Source organism: Rana temporaria, chromosome 10, assembly GCF_905171775.1.
Source record: "Rana temporaria chromosome 10, aRanTem1.1, whole genome shotgun sequence".
NCBI classification, from domain to species: Eukaryota; Metazoa; Chordata; class Amphibia; order Anura; family Ranidae; genus Rana; species Rana temporaria.
The window spans coordinates 72,447,268-72,467,015 of NC_053498.1; the positions used below are offsets into that span (position 1 = coordinate 72,447,268).

A 19,748-nucleotide genomic window follows, 5' to 3' on the forward strand; every position below is an offset into this window, starting at 1 on the left:
TCCGCCGCAATGTCACGGTCACAATAAAAATCGCAGATCGCCGCCATTACTAGTAAAAAAATAATAATAAAAGAATGCCATAATTCTATTCCCTATTTTGTAGATGCTAGAACTTTTGCGCAAACCGATCAAATACGCTTATTGCGATTTTTTACCAAAAATATGTAGAAGAATACATATCGGTCTAAACTGAGGAAAAAAAAAGTTTGTTTGGGAGCCACGTCGCACGACCACGCAATTGTCATTCAAAGTGCGACAGCGCTTAAAACTAAAAATTGGTCTGGGCAGGAAGGGGGTGAAAATGCCATGTATGGAAGTGGTTAAGCAGGTCCTGGGTTTACATCGACTCTAAAAGATGAAGAGTCTAAAAGTTAGCCATAAATGGATTGAAAATCGGCCATTTCAACCAGAAATTTGGGGAAGGTCACTACACAGGCTGATTATTTAAAACTTCGGTGTGAAACATCCTTAAATATATCAATGCAAAGGAAAGGGGGGAGCCGGTGTCCTTTGTAAAAGCCATGGAAGAAGTTTATTGATCCATTAGATGCACTGAGATATCAACATGTACCTCTAAACACATTTTATTCAACAAAAAGCATAGTAGTAGAGTGGGGAATGATGTATGGGAGGACCCGTTTAATTTTACCTTAACATAAAACACCTGCACCCAGGAGTCTGCTAAAAAAGCTATCAGGGAGTTCAGTGTGTAAACCAACAATCAAACTTTTGATGGCTACAATTAGGCTTTAATTTGGTAAGTATGTAAATAGATAAAAAATATTTTTTTTACAAAATGTCCAATATACATATACTAAATTATTCCAGTGTATGCAACAACTAAATTCATGTCCATGCAGATATCCTCAGTATTCACAAATACAGTTATGGGTGTTGTGATAGTGCTATACCCTGCCACTGTGTGAAAAGGGTTTTACATCACCCAGGGTTCTCATCTAGGCAGGTTAAGGGGCCACAGGGTGCCTGTCTCACATGGTGGAAACAGTTTTTTCAGTTTCGACAGTGGTTGGTTAAACCCAGGGACCTGGAGTCCTGAGGCTTTGTAGAGATTTGGGAGGGATGAAGTCTCCAATCCTGGGATCTGGTTCTGTAAACAAGGACACCAATTGGGTAGGTGCTTGCAGGGTTTCTATTAGAGACATGACTATGGTCTCATGGTTTCCCGGTCTGAAGTCCGCTTTCCACTGACGTCACTGCCATCAGTTGGGGCAGCACGTCTTTATGACTTCCAAGTCGGGATCCGCCAGCTGCCCTGATTGATGGCAGTCTCAGCAAGCCGCTGGGACAGCCTCTCCCCGCCCGTCCACGGCTCAGCGCTCCAATGAGCCTGGAGAAGCAGAGAGGAAAAAGGCTGACTCACAGTCAGCCTCTTTCCTCTCTGGGATCTGTGAGAACCGAGCCATCGGTGATGTTCGGTGGCATGGTTTTCAGTGAAGGGACGGCGGGGGACAGATGGAGCATCGGTCTGATGCTACATCCACCGAGGTAAGTATGAATAAAAAAAAAAATGTAACCCATACTTCTCTTTTAAGCCAAAAACAGATGCGTGTCGTGTCCCCTTTTAACTTAAGAGACACATGTTTTATATGACCACAGAATTGATATGGGATCAAATCCATAAAGCTCATTATATTGATCACATGGTGGAGAGCATGAGGTTATTAAGTTGTGGGCTGAGAAGATTTGAAGCAGCAAATTTGTACCTTTCCTGTGAAAGTGGGGGACACATATGGGACATTTCCCCTCACCCCCCTGTTCTGGTGACAACACTAAAATGTTTGGATTTCCCATCACTTTCTATCTTGGTGACAACGGTCAGCAGGACAAAACAAATGGTGAATACAGGGACACAGACTTGAGGGTCTAATTGTTTCACACTCCATCCAAAACTAGAATAGTATTACCTGAGAGGCTGAGATCACTCTTTAGCTTAATTAAGGCAATGTCATTTGGTTTGTGATCCAAATTGTATGATGTGGGAACGAAGATCTTGGCCACCTGTGCGGAAAAGAGAAATGAAAGACGCGCATGTCCACACTCAACACGCCATCTTTCTGTCTGTTGCTGTCCCCTAGGCAGAAAATAGAACGCAGAATAAGAGTAATTCTAGGCAACATGTGACTATGGTAAAAATGTTACATATGTATAAGAACAAGTCATTTACCTTGGAAAACAATGTGCTGCAGTGAGTATGATCTGTGGGGTAATTATACTGCACCCACATGAATGCTGCCCCATGTACTGAAGGCTGCACTGCCATGGCGAGTTTTCTATGGTGGTATCCTGACCACCAACAATTCGCTCCTTTTTATGGTTAACGCCACAATCTAGAAATGACAAATGAATGAGATGGATGAATGGAAGAAAAGAAAAACACGTTGTATAAAAACATAGCAAGAGATTTGTGGTCATGTTTCAGCACAGTCAAACCGCTAGCCCTAAGCTGAAAAAAGGTATACAAATGCAGACATGATCCCTACTGCTGCTTTCAGCGGGAAGTGCTCCATTCAAATGAATGGGGACGCATTGCAACCACACCGCAATACTTTTTGACAGATCAACTTGCCTAGTCATGGCCCTTGGAGTCCTGAATGCAAATTGCTGAACTTTGCATACCAGAGTGACCTTATATTTTGGGCTCTCAATATGCATCCTGAACTAATGTTCAGATTTAAAAACGAATGCACATGTCAACAGCAAAGGTAGGAGAGAGTAGACTGATGACGCATCACGTGGCAACTCCTTCACTGTCCAATCATTAGTCTGGTGTTGCCCATTTTGTTCTGCATCTGCAATCAAGGTCAAGATATTTGAGGAAAGTGGAAAGATAGCGCTGGACCTGTAGATTTATTTTACTGGTATTGTTATCTTAAGGTATTACTTTTGGTGTTAAATATCTGGTTCCTGGGCAGACGGATTCTACACCCCAGAGCATCTCCACAGTCTCTTTGGCTTGTAGTGTGGTGTAAAGAGAGTTGAAATTGAAGTGCCACACCACTGCTATTGTGGCCTAGATACAACTTTATTCCATTAAAGGTCAGGGGGACAATTCAAAAAGTAGCCAACGTGTTTTGGGGGTTTAAGTGTCCCCTTCATCAGGGCCTAACTGCCAACAAAGTGAACAAACCAGAAGTGAACTGGACGTACAATGGTATTTTTTTTAGTTTGAATTTAAAACACAGGCCTAGTAAGCAATTGTTTGCATTGTAGGTCAAGTTCACGCCTGGTTTCTTCACTTAAACCCCTGAAACACATTAGTAGAGATGATCTTGATGTTGTTCCAGTTGAACGTAATTTCGACTCGAACATCAGCTATTCGTTTGCTTGTAGAACAAACAAACATATAGGGGAATGTTTGCATGCTCCGGAGCGCCCCATTATGCACTGCAAAATCGCAGTGCATTGAAGGCTGCTGATTGGCCAAAGCATGCACATGACCTGTATGCTTTGGCCAATCACAGTGGGATGTGCTGTGAGAGCCATGATTGGCCAAAGGCAGGGTGCCTTTGGCCAATCATGGCACACGTGCCAAGTCCATGTCCCACACTATATAAGGCTACTTACACAGCAGCCCGTGGATAGTGTAAATTAAGATAGAGAATAGGGAGGGTAGTTAGTGGATTGAGCATGCAGTCAGTGTATATATAATACAGTGCAGTGTATATAATGCAGCTAGTGTAGTATATATAATACAGTGCAGAGTATATAGTGCAGTATATATAATACAGTGAGAGTATATAGTGCAGAGTATATAATACAGTGTATTAAATTGGTTAAGGGGAACCCTATGACAGAATTAAGAATAAAAAATGGTGTGTGGCCCCCCCTCAAAATCCATTTCAGGCCCTTTTCGGAGCATGCAGCGTCGCAGGGCCAGGAAAGGGGGCCGGGATCTGGGAGCTGTTGGTTGCACGCTTGGATAAGGGGGGGGGGGATATAGTATGGATTTGGGGGGTCCTACAACAGTTTTTTTTTTACATTTTGGTATGGAGTTCTCCTTCAAATCTATACCAGATCCGAGGGGGGGATTTCATGTTCGTGTCCCATAGACTTTAATAGGGTTTTTTTTTTCAGTCTCAGTACACCTGTGTCAGGGCCGGACTGGCATACCGGGATAGCGAAAAATTTCCCGGTAGGCCGCCTGCCCTGTGGCTGCAGGTGGACAGGTCAACTGCACATGCGCTGTTTCGAGCTAGCTGAGCTTGGCCATTTCTGGCCAGGCGGGCACATGTGCAGCGACATAATGGTGCTGGGCAGCCATCACAGTCAGGTAAGACCCGACCCAGCCTGACCACCTCCTGTTACTTTTCTGCACAGCTTATGACCACCTCATGTAAGTCTCCTATACCATGTCCACACAGCCTCTGACATCTCCTGTACCATGTCCGCACAGTCTATGACCACCTCATATACCATGTCTGCACAGCCTACGGCCACCTCCTAAACCTTGTCTGAACAGCCGATGACCACCTTCTGTACCATATCCATACAGCCTATGACCACCACCTGTACCATGTCTGCACAGCTTCTGTGACATTATGCTGTTGGGCTGGTATGAAATTATTTCCAGGGCTGGTTTTTACTCCCAGTCCTGCCCTGTACATAGTGCCCTCTTAGCCACATTCCCGAAAGCAAAGAGGATATACCCCGAGGTATATCTTTGCGAGTCTGGAGGGGACCAGGTATCACCTGGAGAGGACCTTATAATTTGCCTCAACCAATGCCATGTTCAGGATGCCTTTATGTAGTCTTCCCGTGGCACCTATTTCAATCTTCTGCTGGAATCTCCATACCCAGATCTGGTTTCCCACACCAGTTGGTAGGTCAATTTTGTGGTGGGTATACAGTATAATGTTAAAATGCCACCCCTGGAGCCAGAGTCCTGTAGACATCTTTATTTAATTAGTGTATGTGTAGTGGTGTCGCCCATGGGACTTTTGAGGCTACAGACAAAATTACGGTAAGTATTTGGATGCAAGTGGAACACCTCTGAGGGTGGCAGCTCAAATATCTAAAGAAAATAATCTGGATGCCTGACGCCTTTGTGGTCCAAAAAGTGATGGATTTAATATAATACTTTATTGGTCCACCATGAGAAGGGTTGCGGGTTTAACCCTGGTGGGAACAAGGGATTATTAAAGGTGGAAGCAAATATTTTTTTGCCCTAAATGGGTGTTTTTTGAATAGCAAAATAGAAGAACAGTAGCTAAAGTGTTTATCTCACACGTACAGATATGGAGGAAACACTGCAAACACTGGAGGAATTTTTTCCCCCCTAAATGGATGTTTTTTGAATAGCACAATAAAAGAAAAGTATCTAAAGGGTGTATCTCACAGTAACATATGCAGTGCTGGTGTAATTTGATTTCTGAAGCAGGACTGACTCCTATTTCTCTCCCTAAAAGCAAATCCAGGCAGGAACCTTTCCCTAAAGTATCTAAAGCAGATATCTCACAGTAACATATGCAGTGCTGGTGCAATTTGATTTCTGAAGCAGGACTGACTCCTATCTATTTCTCTCCCTAAAAGCAAAACCAGGAACCTTTCCCTAAATTATCTAAAGCAGAGTGACTTGCACATATGTAGATCGCTGAGTAATTTGATTTCTGAAGCAGGACAGTCTAATTCTCTTCCTCAGAGCAGCAGCAGCGCCAGCCTTTCCCTACACTATCTAAAGCAGAGTGAGGTGCTGTGCTGTGTGCCTCTAGCTTATATAGAGGCGGGTCACATGCTGCACTGGCCAATCACAGCCATGTCATTAGTAGGCATGGCTGTGATGGCTCCTAGGTCACACGACGAGTTAAACAAATGTTTATTGGCTGCCCTGCAGCGCGCCATTATATTGCCGAACACCGAACCCGAACTTACAGCAAATTGTTTGGGTCTGGGTACCAAAAACCCAAAAGTCCGGTACGAACCCGAACTTTACAGTTCGGGTTCGCTCAACCCTAATCCCGTTGCCTTCTTTTCCCCAAGTAAGTGATGCAATAGCACCTGGCCATCCACACGATGAAAAAAAAATGGCATTCATCAGACCAGGCCACCTTCTTCCATTGCTCCATGGTCCAGTTTTGATGCTCATGTGCCCATTATGGGCACTTTTGACTGTGGACACAGGTCAGCAAGGGTGCCTTGACCAGTCTGTGGCTACACAGCCCCATGCCCAAATGTGATGCCCATTTTTTCTGCTTTCAACTTCAAGGTTAACATGTTTACCTGCTGACTAATGTATCCCACTTGCTGCCCAATTTATCCCACTGACTTAGAGATGCCATTGTAATGAGATAATAAGTGTTATAACCTGTCATTGGTCATAAAGTTATGGTCTCAGTTGCATGTCCAATTCCCTTGCACCTGTAAAAGGTGAAATAGAGATGAAGAATGATACTCACCTATGCACTTCAAAGATATTACACTGCCAGATGTACAAGCGCTTTTGGAAGACACAATAAGAAAAAAAAAATTAATTAGTCACACTGTAATTTTATTAAAAACGTAAACAATATATTTTACATCTAATGATAAATTATTCTGACATTGAATGTAGCAAAATCAAACCAATATGAAATTTACTGTATGTTACTTTTATCCTGATGCAAAAGATTCATACTACAGTGGCAAAAATTATTATTTGATCTCCTGCAGATTTTGCAAGTTCGCCCACTTACAGCGGTGATTCCCCCTTAAAAACAACTTTTTTTTATTCCACTGGCCCCCCACATTACAATTGAATTAAGGCTATTTTTTTTTGGCTGCTGTACATACCTTGATACAGCATCTTCACCCGTGCATCCGGGTTGCGAGTCCCGCGGGAGTGGGCGTTCCTCACATGTGTTTGATTGACATTTTTCCCAAAAACGAGCTCTCCCCCCGTCGCGTAAGCCGCGTCACGATTGGCGAAAGGAGCCGAACGGCGATGCGCATGCGCAGTATAGCGCCGACTCGCCGTTCGGCTCCTTTTGCCAACCGTGACGCGGCTTACGCGACAGGGGGGAGCTCGTTTTTGGGAAAAATGTCAATCAAACACATGTGAGGAACGACCACTCCCGCGGGACTCGCAACCCGGATGCACAGGTGAAGATGCTGTATCAAGGTATGTACAGCAGCCAAAAAAAAATAATAGCCTTAATTCGATTGTAATGTGGGGGGCCAGTGGAATAAAAAAAAGTTGTTTTTAAGGGGGAACCACCGCTTTAAAGAAATGAAGGGTCTAGAATTGTTATCATAGGTGAATTTTAAATGATAGAGACAGAATATCAACCAAAAATCCAGAAAAAACACATGGTACACGGGTTATAAATTTGCAGTTGCAGTTGCAGTTCAGTGAGTAAAATCAGTAGAATTCTGTCTCTTACAGACTGGCTACAGCATATGCTCCTGTGGTACACATATTAGTCTTGTCAATTTAAGAAGGTGCTTCTACCATTAACTCGCTATGTGTAAAAAAGACACCTGTCCACAGAATCTTTCTTCCATTTAAACCTCACTATCATGAGCAAGAACAAAGAGCTGTCAAAAGACAACAGTGACAAGATTGTAGACCTGCACAAGGCTGGAATGGGCTACAAGGCCATCGGCAAGAAGCTTTGTGAGAAGGAGACCACTGTTCGAGTGATGGAACATGGAAGTTCGCACAAGGAAGAAATACAAAATAATCAATAATCGTTCTCGGTCTTGAGCTCCATGCAAGTTTTCGCCTCATGGGGTAAGGATGATCATGAAAAAAAACTGAGGAATCAGCCCAGAACTAGACAGGAGGAGCTTGTGAATGATTGAAGGCAGTTGGGACCACACTCACCAAACCATTGGTAGCACAATACGGCTCCATGGATTGAAATCCTGCAGCACCCCGCAAGGTCCCCCTCCTTAAAAAGGCAAATGTACAGGCCCGTCTGAAGTTTGCCAATGAACCTCTAAATGATTCAGAAAAAGATTGGGAGAAAGTGTTGTGGTCAGATGAGACCAAAATGTAGCTCTTTGGCATTAACTTAACTCGATGTGTTTGGAGGAAGAAAAATGCTGACTACAACCCTAAGAACATCATCCCTACAGTCAAGCTTTGCGGTGGTTTCTCTGCTAAAGGCACAGATCGACGTTGCCACATTGAGGGGCCAATGGACAGGGCCATGTATTGTAAAATTCTGGAGGAGAACCTTCTTTCCACAGCCAGAACACTGAAGATGGGTCGTGGATGGTTCTTCCAGCATGACCCAAAACATACCGCCATCACAACAAATACGTGACTCAAGAAGAAGCACATTAATGTCACGGAGTGGCCTTGCCAGTCTCCAGACCTTAATCCTTTGGAAAACGTATAGAGGAAGTGAAAATCCGAGTTGCCAAGTGGCAACCAAGAAACCTTAGACCCGGTTCACACTGGGGCGACACGACAGGCAGCTCAGCCGCCTGACGTGTCGCGTCCCATTCAATGCAATGGAACCGTTCTAATAGGAGCACGCAAGTCGCTCCGACTTAGAAAAAGGTTCCTATATGACTTCGGGGGCGGCTCGGGGCGACCTGCATTGACCTCTATACAGAAGTCATTTTACAAATCGCCTCTGAAGTCGTCCTCTGGACGACTTGCAGAGTCGCCCCCGAAGTCGTGCCGCTGGTGTGTGAACCGACTCTTAGGCCCCGTACACACGAGGAGACATGTCCGATGAAAACGGTCCGCGGACCAGTTTCAGCGGACATGTTCGACCGTGTGTACGCGGCCTTAAAGATTTAGAGAAGATCTGTAAAGAAAAGTGGACCAAAATCCCTCCCTACATGTGTGCAAACCTGGTAACCAACTACAAGAAATATCTTACCTCTGTGCTTGCCAAGAAGGGTTTTTCCACCAAGTACTAAGTCATGTTTTGCTCTGGGATCAAATACTTATTTTACTCCCTGAACTGCAACTCAAATTTATAACATTTGTATCATGTGTTTTTTCTGGATTGATATTCTGTCTCTATCGTTTAAAATACACCTATGAAAACAATTATAGACCCTTCATTTCTTTGTAAGTGGACAAAATCTGCAGGGGATCAAATAATTATTTTCGCCACTGTAGGTAACATCATGTGTTTATATTATGTAAATTATTTGTATCGTCTTCATGCCAGGGACCAACTGGCAACACAGTCAATTTGGTTTTTAAATCTAAATGAAAGTTCACTGCACCAGAAATTCTCTACTTACTACTACTACTTACTGTAAATTATATTGCGTTTTTCAGAACATCTTTATATATTGACAAAAATCAATGTGTGCTCGGTACATTGACTCCAAGGGACATAGAGCCCACTGTTCATACACAGTGCACAACAAGTGTTGGGAAACGCTGTCAGTCGGATAGTTTTGCATCTGTGCTGCAGCCAGGCTGTAAAATGATCAACTTTAGCGCTTTTTTTATTTAATGCTGCAATTCATTATGTGTAAGGGGGCTCTGATACATTTGGTGGACTTTGATTTTTAGTGCAAGGTCAACTTTAAACAAAGGTTTCCTTAAAGGAATTACAATATGTGGGCTGTGACTGCTGATTTGCCCGATATTAAAAGCTCCCTGCACAGAAGGAAAAAAGGAAGAAGGATCCTGTTCCCTTAAAGCATGTTATACAGAACAGTGCTTGTGCTGTGTAATTTGGCCCCCTGTATTACTGAAAAAAACCTGTCTGATCCTGCCTGGCTATATCCTCCCCCCTGAAAACTGACTGGTCAGTTTACATGCCTCCATCATCTGCTGCCCTGCTCTGTCTCCCCCCCCGCCTGTTGGCTCGTGTCAGTGGCCGCCCCCTCCCCTCCTGCTAATTTAACTACCATAAAAACATCCCATCCCTTTGTAACATAATGTTATGTGTCCCTGTGCCTGTTACATAAAAAAATATGCAGATTTTTACCTATATCAGAGTGTCTCCTGGCGCTCACATGACTCCTCGGCTCTCTCTCCTCCTCCCTGGCTAACATCAGCAGGAGTGCTAGGCCCCACCCACTATAGCTGTCAGGCGGGCAGAAGAGAGAGTTGAGGAGTCACGCCGCGCCAGGAGACGCTCTGATATAGGTACAAATCTGCATTTTTTTTATATAACACAGGCACAGGGACACATAACATTATATTACAGAGGGGATGGGAGGTTTTCATTATATTGGCTAAACAACCACTTTAATCAGCTTCTGAGGGTTTATTGTCACCATAAGGTTGATGTAAAAGTATAGCAATGAAAACCTAATTTTAAATTAAGGCTCTAGAAGTTATAAACAGATAAAACATAAGTAAATGAATTTGGTCCTGCCATGATCGGGTTACTTACCCAGAAAGCGGAATTGCCTGAATCCCACCACCGGATAGCAGAAAGTTACCAAAAGGTCCATTTAGTGTTGCCGCACTCACGCTGGAAAATGTTGGCTTACTAAAATAGAGGCAGATAAATAAGTTGTTGCCAATTTATTATATATGTTCAAAAACATGTATTGTGCTGACTAGCATTAAATAGTATACATAAGACAACAAAATTGCATTTTACTGAATTTTAGAGGACCGTGTTTACCAGAACGGCACTTGGCATGGGTACGACAGGCAGTACAAAGCTTCGAAATGTACACAACTGGGATTACTCTTATTTTGTTTCCCATGTGTCAATCTTTGGATATTCATAAATAATTCAGCAAGAGAAATATAGGGGGAAGGGGGTGCAGATGATGTTTAGAGGATTCAGAAGGCTCTCTATAGTTCAATAACTATGGGCCAGATTCACAGAATAGATACGACCGCGTATCTCCTGATACACCGTCGTATCTCTTGTCTTATCTATGTGGCTGATTCATAGTTATGTACGCATAATTATTTTGATTTTTCTATATTATGTAAAAATTTGAAATACACCATACTTACTTGTTTTTCATTTATAGATTATATAGTATGCACTCTGGTCCCTGAAGAAGCCCGACGGGCGAAACATGTTGGACCCCCTGCATACATTACTCTGTCACCCCATAAATTGGTGAAATATATTATCTTACGTGATCATGTTTTTTATTCTATATATTTATGTACATGTCCAATGTTAATTAAATTATATTTTTTTATTTAAACACATTTTGTCTATCATGTTTGATCCCTGCGGTATTTCAGCAAACTCTTTGTAATCATTATACACATTCCTCATCGCATTTGCATAGTCCCATGCCACATCCCAGAACTGGGAATTTATACTCATGGCTTAACTTTAGTCGAGCCATGTTAAAGTATGGCCGTCGTTCCCGGGTCGAATTTCAATTTTTTTTTGTTTTGGCGTAAGACTTACGGGAATACGAATGGACGCTACATAGTAACATAGTTAGTCAGGTTGAAAAAAGACACAAGTCCATCCAGTTCAACCACAAAAAATAAAAAAATAAAATAAAAAAAACACAGTAAAATCCTATACACCCAACTCCATACCCACAGTTGATCCAGAGGAAGGCAAAAAACCCCAGCAGAGCATGATCCAATTTGCTACAGCAGGGGAAAAAATTCCTTCCTGATCCCCCGAGAGGCAATCGGATTTACCCTGGATCAACTTTACCTACAAATCTTAGTACTCAGTTATATTCTGTACATTCAGGAAAGAATCCAGGCCTTTCTTAAAGCAATCTACTGAGCTGGCCAGAACCACCTCTGGAGGGAGTCTGTTCCACATTTTCACAGCTCTTACTGTGAAAAAAACTTTCCGTATTTGGAGGTGAAATCGCTTTTCCTCTAGACGTAAAGAGTGCCCCCTTGTCCTCAGTGTTGACCGGTGGTCGCCGTTCGAAAAAAAATTACGTCACATCGCGCAAAGCACGGTGGGAATTTCTAAACTGAGCATGCGCAGTACGTCCGGCGCGGGAGCGTGCCTAATTTAAATGGTACCCGCCCCATTTGAATTGGACCGCCTTGCGCCTCACGTGTTTACGATACACCGCCGCAAATTTCCAGGTAAGTGCTTTGTGGATCGGGCACTTAGACTGAAAACTTGCGGCGGTGTAACGTAAACGGTTTACGTTACGCTGCACCGCGGGTATGTGAATCTGGCCCTATGACACCATCCACCCTTTCTCTGGTTCAGCAATCTTTACATTTCAAAGGCTGCTCTGCCTACAACAGCAAGTTTTTACAGTACCATTTATTAAAATGCAACTTTTAATACAATAATAATAAAAAAAAAAAACTTTGTCTGGAGTTGGACTTTTCAAATTATATATTATTCTATTACTTGGGACTACAAACAAAAAAATACACTTTTTTTGGATTGTAGTCTGGTATTGTATTTGACCAGTAGGTGGTAGCAAGCCACTATAGTAACCAGTTGTGTGTATTACTCTGGTCTTTAGTCTGTTCTTGGTGTATGTTAGTGCAAATAGAAAAAGTATAACGGACAGTACTCAATTTTCTCTGTCACAATTGCACTAATACGGCTACAATCACATTAAGTATGGTCTTTAGTCCAATGGCTTTTTTTTTTTTTTTTTAAACCTTCATCATTTTAGGTCTCTGGCTTAGATATGAATGTAAACCATAAAATTAACCAGGTAGGCAAACACTATATTATGATTTTACAATAAAGGTGTTGCTTTCAAGTAAAATTGCACCCTTTTTACTTTTGCCATAATGTGCTTATTAACAAATCTGTATTTCTGGCCTGGCCTCCATAAGCTGAGTGGACAGAACTTTGTCCAGAAGTAGATATACCTGTCATTAGCGAAATAAGTAAAATGCCTTTACTGACTTATACCTAAAAGAAATGGCTTTAATGCTTCCTAGTCACAGATTAGAAACGGTCATGCAGTGAGTAAATGGCATAGAAAAGTCAAAATTCTTTATCGCTTTGTTTATCACAGGTCAGCGATTCATAAAGCGCTTAAGCCAGAGCATCAGCATGACAGCCCAACAACTACAATTTTCAGAAGGTGAGGTAATCTACATAATTCTCTAATGACAGATTTGATTTACTTTAAGAGCCTAACCATCTGAACTGGAGTGATGACATATTTGTATCATTATTCAGAATGTGTAATGCCTCATACACACGATCAGTTTTCCTGACAAGAAAAAAGTGTGATGTGAGCTTTTTGTCAGGAAATTCCAACCATGTGTATGCTCCATCACACTTTTTCTGTGAGAATTCCAGCCAAGAAAAGACTGGAATATCGGGAATGGCGGTGCCTGAAGTGACGCAGGCAAGCTCGGCGTTCATGGTTTGTTATGCGCTGTTCATATATGTTTATGCAATAAACGCCATCTCAGTTTAAACCTACTACACTATTCTGGTTATTCCTTTTACGTCTCCCCCTGCTATCATACATGCATGGCATCTAAGGTTGCCACCTCATCCCTTTAAAAAGGAACACATCTGAATTACACAGGTTCTGAGGCCAATTTAATGCAGATAAGGCACCAAGTGAGTTTAATTACCACCTTAATCAGCCACAGAACCTGTGTAATTCAGATGTGTTCCTTTTTAAAGGGATGAGGTGGCAACCCTAATGGCATCTGCAGACACATTCACCACGGATGAGCTAGCCATTCCCTTTAACCATTCCCTTTAACCAGGAACCATACCCACATCCTCCAAGGGACCATCCAGGCAGGACCACATTTGACCCTCCCAGGCTCTATTCATATGCTGTAACCTCACAGGTAGGAGGCCATCTTTTCACCCTAGTGGGAGGCACTGAAGAGCCATCACCACACACCTATCACTTCAAGTGTGATTGTTCACTTTGGACTCTTGACTTACTGTCACATCCCGTGATTCATCACGTTTCTTCACCCATGCACACTTGCATATCACTCTGGGACAACCCTGTGACAATCATTTGCATATTTTCTCTGTCTGTATGAACACGCATGTGTATGATTTGCCATTTATGTATCTTTGAGATGAGTTTTTATCACTTTACAGCAGACTGTCTAGTATCGGAGTACGCTTAGGAGTCGCATTCTTGCACTTTACTGTTTGCCCTTTGCACTTTATTTTGCACATTTTGCACCCATGAAATTAGGATCATTATTTTTTTTTTGCATCATCTATGGTATATGTTATATAGTGGCTATTTTACATATCCATTACCAACAGCTCAGCCATATCTTTATATACCCATTTTACTCAGGTTGTGGATTCACCTCCCCGTGTTTTGTAGCAGTTGATTCATTTTCCTCTGCCTTTCTTAGCTCATCCAGCTGCTTATAGTAGCGCGTGAATATTCTCTATACCTATACTGTGTTGAGGTGGCTGCAGTGTTTTGCATAAAAATCGCAATGTGCGAAACTTAAGTAAAAAAAAAGTAAACAATGCATCGCACTGAATGAGTTCAGCGCTTGAATACCCATCTTTTCCTGCTTGGCGGGAAGTATCTATCACTAGGGAGTCTTGTATTCCCCTGGAAGTATGGCAGACAGGACTCGCTGGGACTGCAGAATTCTCCTATGAAGGATAGTGCAAGTCTTGAGGTCTTCATGGGCTCTGTTCACCAGGTTTTCCTTCTGCAGCCAAGCTACAGTCTTCTAAGGAAGCCTCCTTTAATTGCGTCCTCTCTCTTATCCCCAATCAGTCCTAATAGCGGCACTTGAATCTGTAGATGATGCAAAATGCTACTCCCCTCAGGGGTAGCATATTTGATGCTGGAATCATACTGTTGGTAACTGGTAAGTCAGGTTTACAGTATGGTCTATTACGTTAAAGGAACATCTTGGGGTGTCAAGTTGAAAGGGCCCCTTCTCTTCTGCTTAATCCTGGTGTTCTTGTACACCAGTCTGGGTTTCGATATACTCTCACCTCTGCCTTCCATCAGTGCGAGTGCCGTCACCCTAACATCTCAACTAGGCAGATTCAGAATTAGTACCATTCAGTTTTTAAGAGCCTTATGGGTTATTCCCTTCTAACCTTTATGTTATGCTGTGAGGAATGTCATGCTCATAGCGGTCTCAAAACAGGCAACCTCTTTTGTTCTTGCAGCCTTTTATTTCTCTGAAGTCAAGGATTAGAAATGCTAGGCTTGAGCCCTCTGCAGTAACTGTCTGGTCTACATTTTGGACATAGTTGTCCTTCCTACTTCTTCTTACAGATGTTTTTCTGGCTTTTGGCCCGGTAATTTTTTTTCTTTGACCACATTTCGGTATTTATCTAGGTTTCTTCCTCTTCAAGTAGTGCGTTTTCCATCGATTTCGGGTGGATGTTTGGATAGTCCTCCAGTATTACTGGTCTGGAACACCAGGTTGATCCTCAGTTTTCTCCCACTGGTCATGGCAGTTCCCCTTGCCAGTTGTCTTGCATTGCCCCTTTTTTTAGTGGCATTTTCCAACCCCCAGTTGGGCTGCTTTTGGATGTCTGTCACGTACCTGGTTGGAGGCCGAAATGCCGAGAGGGCTCCCCTTGCGGCTGAGTGCAGTACACCTCTGAGGTTGGGTACAGAGGGTGTAGTGCCCAAAGAAGCACATGTTGCCAGATGGATCCAGGAGAGAAGAGCTGGTGAGTGCCTGAAGAATACTGGAGAATACAGGAATCACCGCTGGGCTGCAGTCTCTAGGAGTCCTCGGTAACACTTGGCAAGGTGTGCACAAGGAGCAACAGTGGAAGCCGGCTGGGGATCAAATACTGTGGATCCAGGCAGGAGATGCAGGTTGCAGGAACGGAGACAAGCCAAAGGTCTGGTGTTGGAAAACAGGCAGGAACAGATAACTGAAGCAAAGTCTGTGAAACAAGCCGGGATCAGGTGCTGGAGAAGGTAACAAGTCAGTAAAGCAAGCCAGGGGGTCAAACCAGGAGAGCGGATCAGACAGGTCAGGAACAAGCCGGGTCACAACAGGAAATCCAAACAGCAGTAGTACAGAGACTCAGGAACCCAGGAAGGCTGACGACAATCCAGCAATTTGGATCAGACAGTGACAGCCTTTTATAGGCCAGCAGGAGGATCTACCTATCACATGATGTGCCTATGGCGCCCATTTCTTCTACTGGCAAGATTGCCAGTACTTCTTCTATGGCCATTTCCCTGACAATAGGCCAGCAGGAGGATCTACCTGTCATATGATGTGCCTATGGCCCCCATTTCTTCTACTGGCAAGATTGCCTGTACTTCTTCTACGGCCATTTCCCTGAGAATGTCCTAACTGTTTTGGAATTCCTGTGTCCCCTCAGTGGCTAAGGAAAATTTGATTTTTTTTTTGCATACAATCTTTTCTTGAAGCCCATAGAGAGACAAAAGGTCCTGCCCCTCTGTACTGCTTACTCACACACCCGAGGACGATGGGTAAAGGAGGGATTATACAGGGCTGGTTTTCAATGGTTTTTATTCTGTTGGCCAGTGTTTCAACTTCCTGTAGACAGCAGTATAGCCCAAATGTTTTAGAATTCATGAAATCCTGTATCTCAAGCTATTTTGTGATTTATGACAGCAGAAAGTATTGGAACAGTTGTGGTCAACTAACTAGATTTTAGAAGCACGTGTGGTTCTCCTGACTCCTTTTACATGCTACATTTTGGAGGCCATCAATGTGTTCTCTGACTCTTCTTGCAGTCTGTAGAGGATATTCTGTCTACTTCTAAAATGAAAAAAAAGAAAATAAAGGAACTATAATCACAGCAGTGCACCAGGGCCCACCTGCCAAGAGGCCCTTTTTTCTGAATGTCTTAGGGCCATGCACACGAGACGCTGGTAAACTCAAGTTCAGAGGCATTTGGGCATTTTTTTCAACTGCCCCTGAACACATTTAATGTTATCCTATGTGTCCATGCACACATTCACGTTTTTTTGCGTTTTAAAGCAGTTGGGTTTAGGCTCGTTTTTTCAGACACAAAATTTTGGGTTCAGACGCAAACGTTTTTGCGTTTCAAAGTTTTGGGAGGGTCTACAATGTCTTTGTTATGAACGCTGATAGCTGCAAACGCGGCAAAACGCTGCGAAATTCGCTGCAAAAACAGGCGTTTTAAACGCCGGTTTTTGCCTTTGAAAACTTGAGTTTACATGTGTTTGCATTTGCTCCTCGTGTGCATGGGGCCTTATGTTCTGGAAACATCTTTCTCAATTCAAATAAGTAGCTAGGCGTTCACAACCCTGCCCATTTATTTCACACTTTTTTAACTACTCTAAATTGCATGAAAAAATAATTTAATTCTATGTTGGTTCATATATGAAAGATTTGCTTGCCAGGTTAACTCATTCTCAAAAAAAAGATTGTAACCAAAATACCTGGAAAATCCAATCTCTGCACATACAGATTTTGCACTGTTTGCGTCAAAACCATCACTGCATACATAGCTCCAAGATCCTGAGGCTGTCAAGATTTGTAGGATGGAGTCATTTGTAAGCCTGACTGTAAAAAAAGAAGAGAGAATATGTTGTGTTGAAAAACAGAATCATTCATTGTTAACAAAATATTGCACCATGTAAGTCAAAGAATTAAAACTGTAATTACCTTGTCAAAACCTTTTCAGTTTTGGACTTACAAGGTGCACATTTCGGGGCAGATCCACAAAAGTATTACGCCGGCGTATCTCTTGATACGCCCCGTAATTTCAAATTTTGCGAGTCGTATCTTTGTTTTGTATCTTCAAAACAAGATACGACGGCATCTCGGCTCGATCCGACAGGCGTACGCCGTCGGATCTAAGCTGCAATTTTTCGGCAGCCGCTAGGCGGCGTTTCCGTAGAATTCCGCGTCGAGAATGCAAATTAGCTAGTTACGGCGATCCACGAACGCACGTCCGGCCGGCAAATTTTTTTACATCGTTTGCATTTGGCTTTTTCCGGCGTATAGTTAAACCTGCTATATGTTGGCATACTCAATGTTAAAGGATCACTAAAGGAATTTTTTTTTTTAGCTAAATAGCTTCCTTTACCTTACTGCAGTACTGGTTTCATGTCAATTCTGCTCTGATCTCCACACTTCCTGCTTGTCTGGCTCCTTATGAAAAATCTCATGGCAGCTTTTCACTTTGGTCTAAGCTGTGTGTCTAAAACTCCTCAGAACCAATCAGATTCATTTTAAAAACAAAACACTGCCCTGGATTTGTTTGTTTGTTTTTGTTCTGTGGGTCTCTTTACTTCACAGAAACATGAAACCAGTTTAAAAACGAAAGTGAAACTACAGGCACATTATACGATTGAATTTAATCTATTTTTAATCATTTTTAAAAGGAATCAGTTAACTTTTATGTCTCTATACCCTGTAAACAGTCATTTCAGCAAAACATTTTTTTTCCTTTAGTGATCCTTTAAGTATGGCCATCGTTCCCGCCTCGCATTTTGAATTTTTTACGTTGTTTGCGTAAGTCGTTCGCGAATAGGGATTTGCGTAGAATGACGTCACCGTCGTGAGCATTGGCTTGTTCCGGGTTAATTTCGAGCATGCGCACTGGGATACCCCCACGGACGGCGCATGTGCCGTTAAAAAAAAAAACGTTGTTTTGAATAGAGCGCCATTACGCCGCCAAAGATACACTACGCCGCCGTAACTTACGGCACAAATTCTTTGAGGATTCGAAACAAAATAAATAAGTTACGGTGGCGTAGTGTATCTTAGATACGTTGCGCCCAGCGGATTATTACGCGAAGGTACGTGGATCTGCCCCTTCACTTCCACCAATCATAGAAAGTAATACTTACCAATGGTGGTGTTGCTGAAGTCTACTCGCTGCACACATTGCAATTCATCTTCGCCATTAGCACAGTCCTCCTTGCCATCACACCATTTGTCCAAAGGAATAAATTTAAATGACTTCAGGCAGAAGAAGTAGTAATTATCAAGCACCACTTTAACTGAAAGAAAATGTGAAAATAACAATGTAACTTTATTTTTTTTATGTGTGGGTGTGTTTGAGTAACACTGGAAAAGGTGTGATATTTTAAAATTAAGCTGCACTACACAATTTTTATTGCTGTCTGTCACAACTAGGGAGATTTCTGTATACTTCCTGTTAGGATAGGAAGTGATGGGAAATCTCTCCAGCAGAAACAAAGATAAAAACTAATTTTAAGAGATTGAAATAAAGTGAGAACTTTGAGAATGTTTTTATGGCCATTCATGTTTTCTTATTTCGGTGACTACCACACCCAAAACTTCTGGTAAGGGCATCACAGGGAGAGAAACTGAGGTACAATTTCCCCAGTGTGGTCACATGCAGAAATAAAAATTCCCAACTTCTTAGCAGTCTTGGTTGGTGTCTTCACTATTCAAGTCCATGTTGATTTTTTTTATTTTCCTGCATGACAGGGTTGTTTTAAAATGTATATGAACTGTTTGAGTGGGGAAGGATTGGAACTCCTGTCAGATATTTACTGCTATCTGGAGCTCTGTTAGAGACCTTTACCTAGACAGGCGGTCCCCGGGTTACAAACATCCAACTTACAAAACGACTCCTACTTACAAACTGAGGGAGACAACAGGAAGTGAGAGGAAATCTACTTCTGAGGCCTCGTACACACGACAGAGTTTCTCGGCAGAATTCAGCGAGAAACTCGGTCAGAGCCGGATTCTGCCGAGAAACTCTGTCGTGTGTACACTTTCGGCCCGATGGAGCCGCCGAGGAACTCGTCGAGAAAATAGAGAACATGTTCTCTATTTTCTCGTTGTTCTATGGGAGAACTCGGCCCGCCGAGCTCCTCGGCGGCTTCAGGGCTGAACTCGCCGAGGAACTCGATGTGTTTGGCAAGTCGAGTTCCTCGGCCGTGTGTACGGGGCCTGAGAAGGGAAATTCACTCCTGCGATGGTTATCATGGGAAAAAAC

At 42.8% G+C, this 19,748-nt stretch overlaps 1 protein-coding gene across 2 annotated transcripts in view; it reads right to left on the reverse strand.

Annotated features, from left to right (window-relative positions):
- TMPRSS4 (transmembrane serine protease 4) overlaps positions 1-19,748 on the reverse strand; it is an 80,538-nt gene that overhangs the window by 12,032 nt on the left and 48,758 nt on the right. For both annotated transcript variants that reach the window (XM_040325458.1, XM_040325457.1), the window contains exons 4-9: positions 18,628-18,780; positions 17,212-17,335; positions 10,314-10,412; positions 6,414-6,454; positions 2,186-2,348; positions 1,926-2,092 (exon numbers count right to left, since the gene is read on the reverse strand). In XM_040325458.1, the coding sequence (XP_040181392.1) occupies positions 1,926-2,092; positions 2,186-2,348; positions 6,414-6,454; positions 10,314-10,412; positions 17,212-17,335; positions 18,628-18,780 (747 nt within the window). The remainder of the gene's footprint in view (positions 1-1,925; positions 2,093-2,185; positions 2,349-6,413; positions 6,455-10,313; positions 10,413-17,211; positions 17,336-18,627; positions 18,781-19,748) is intronic.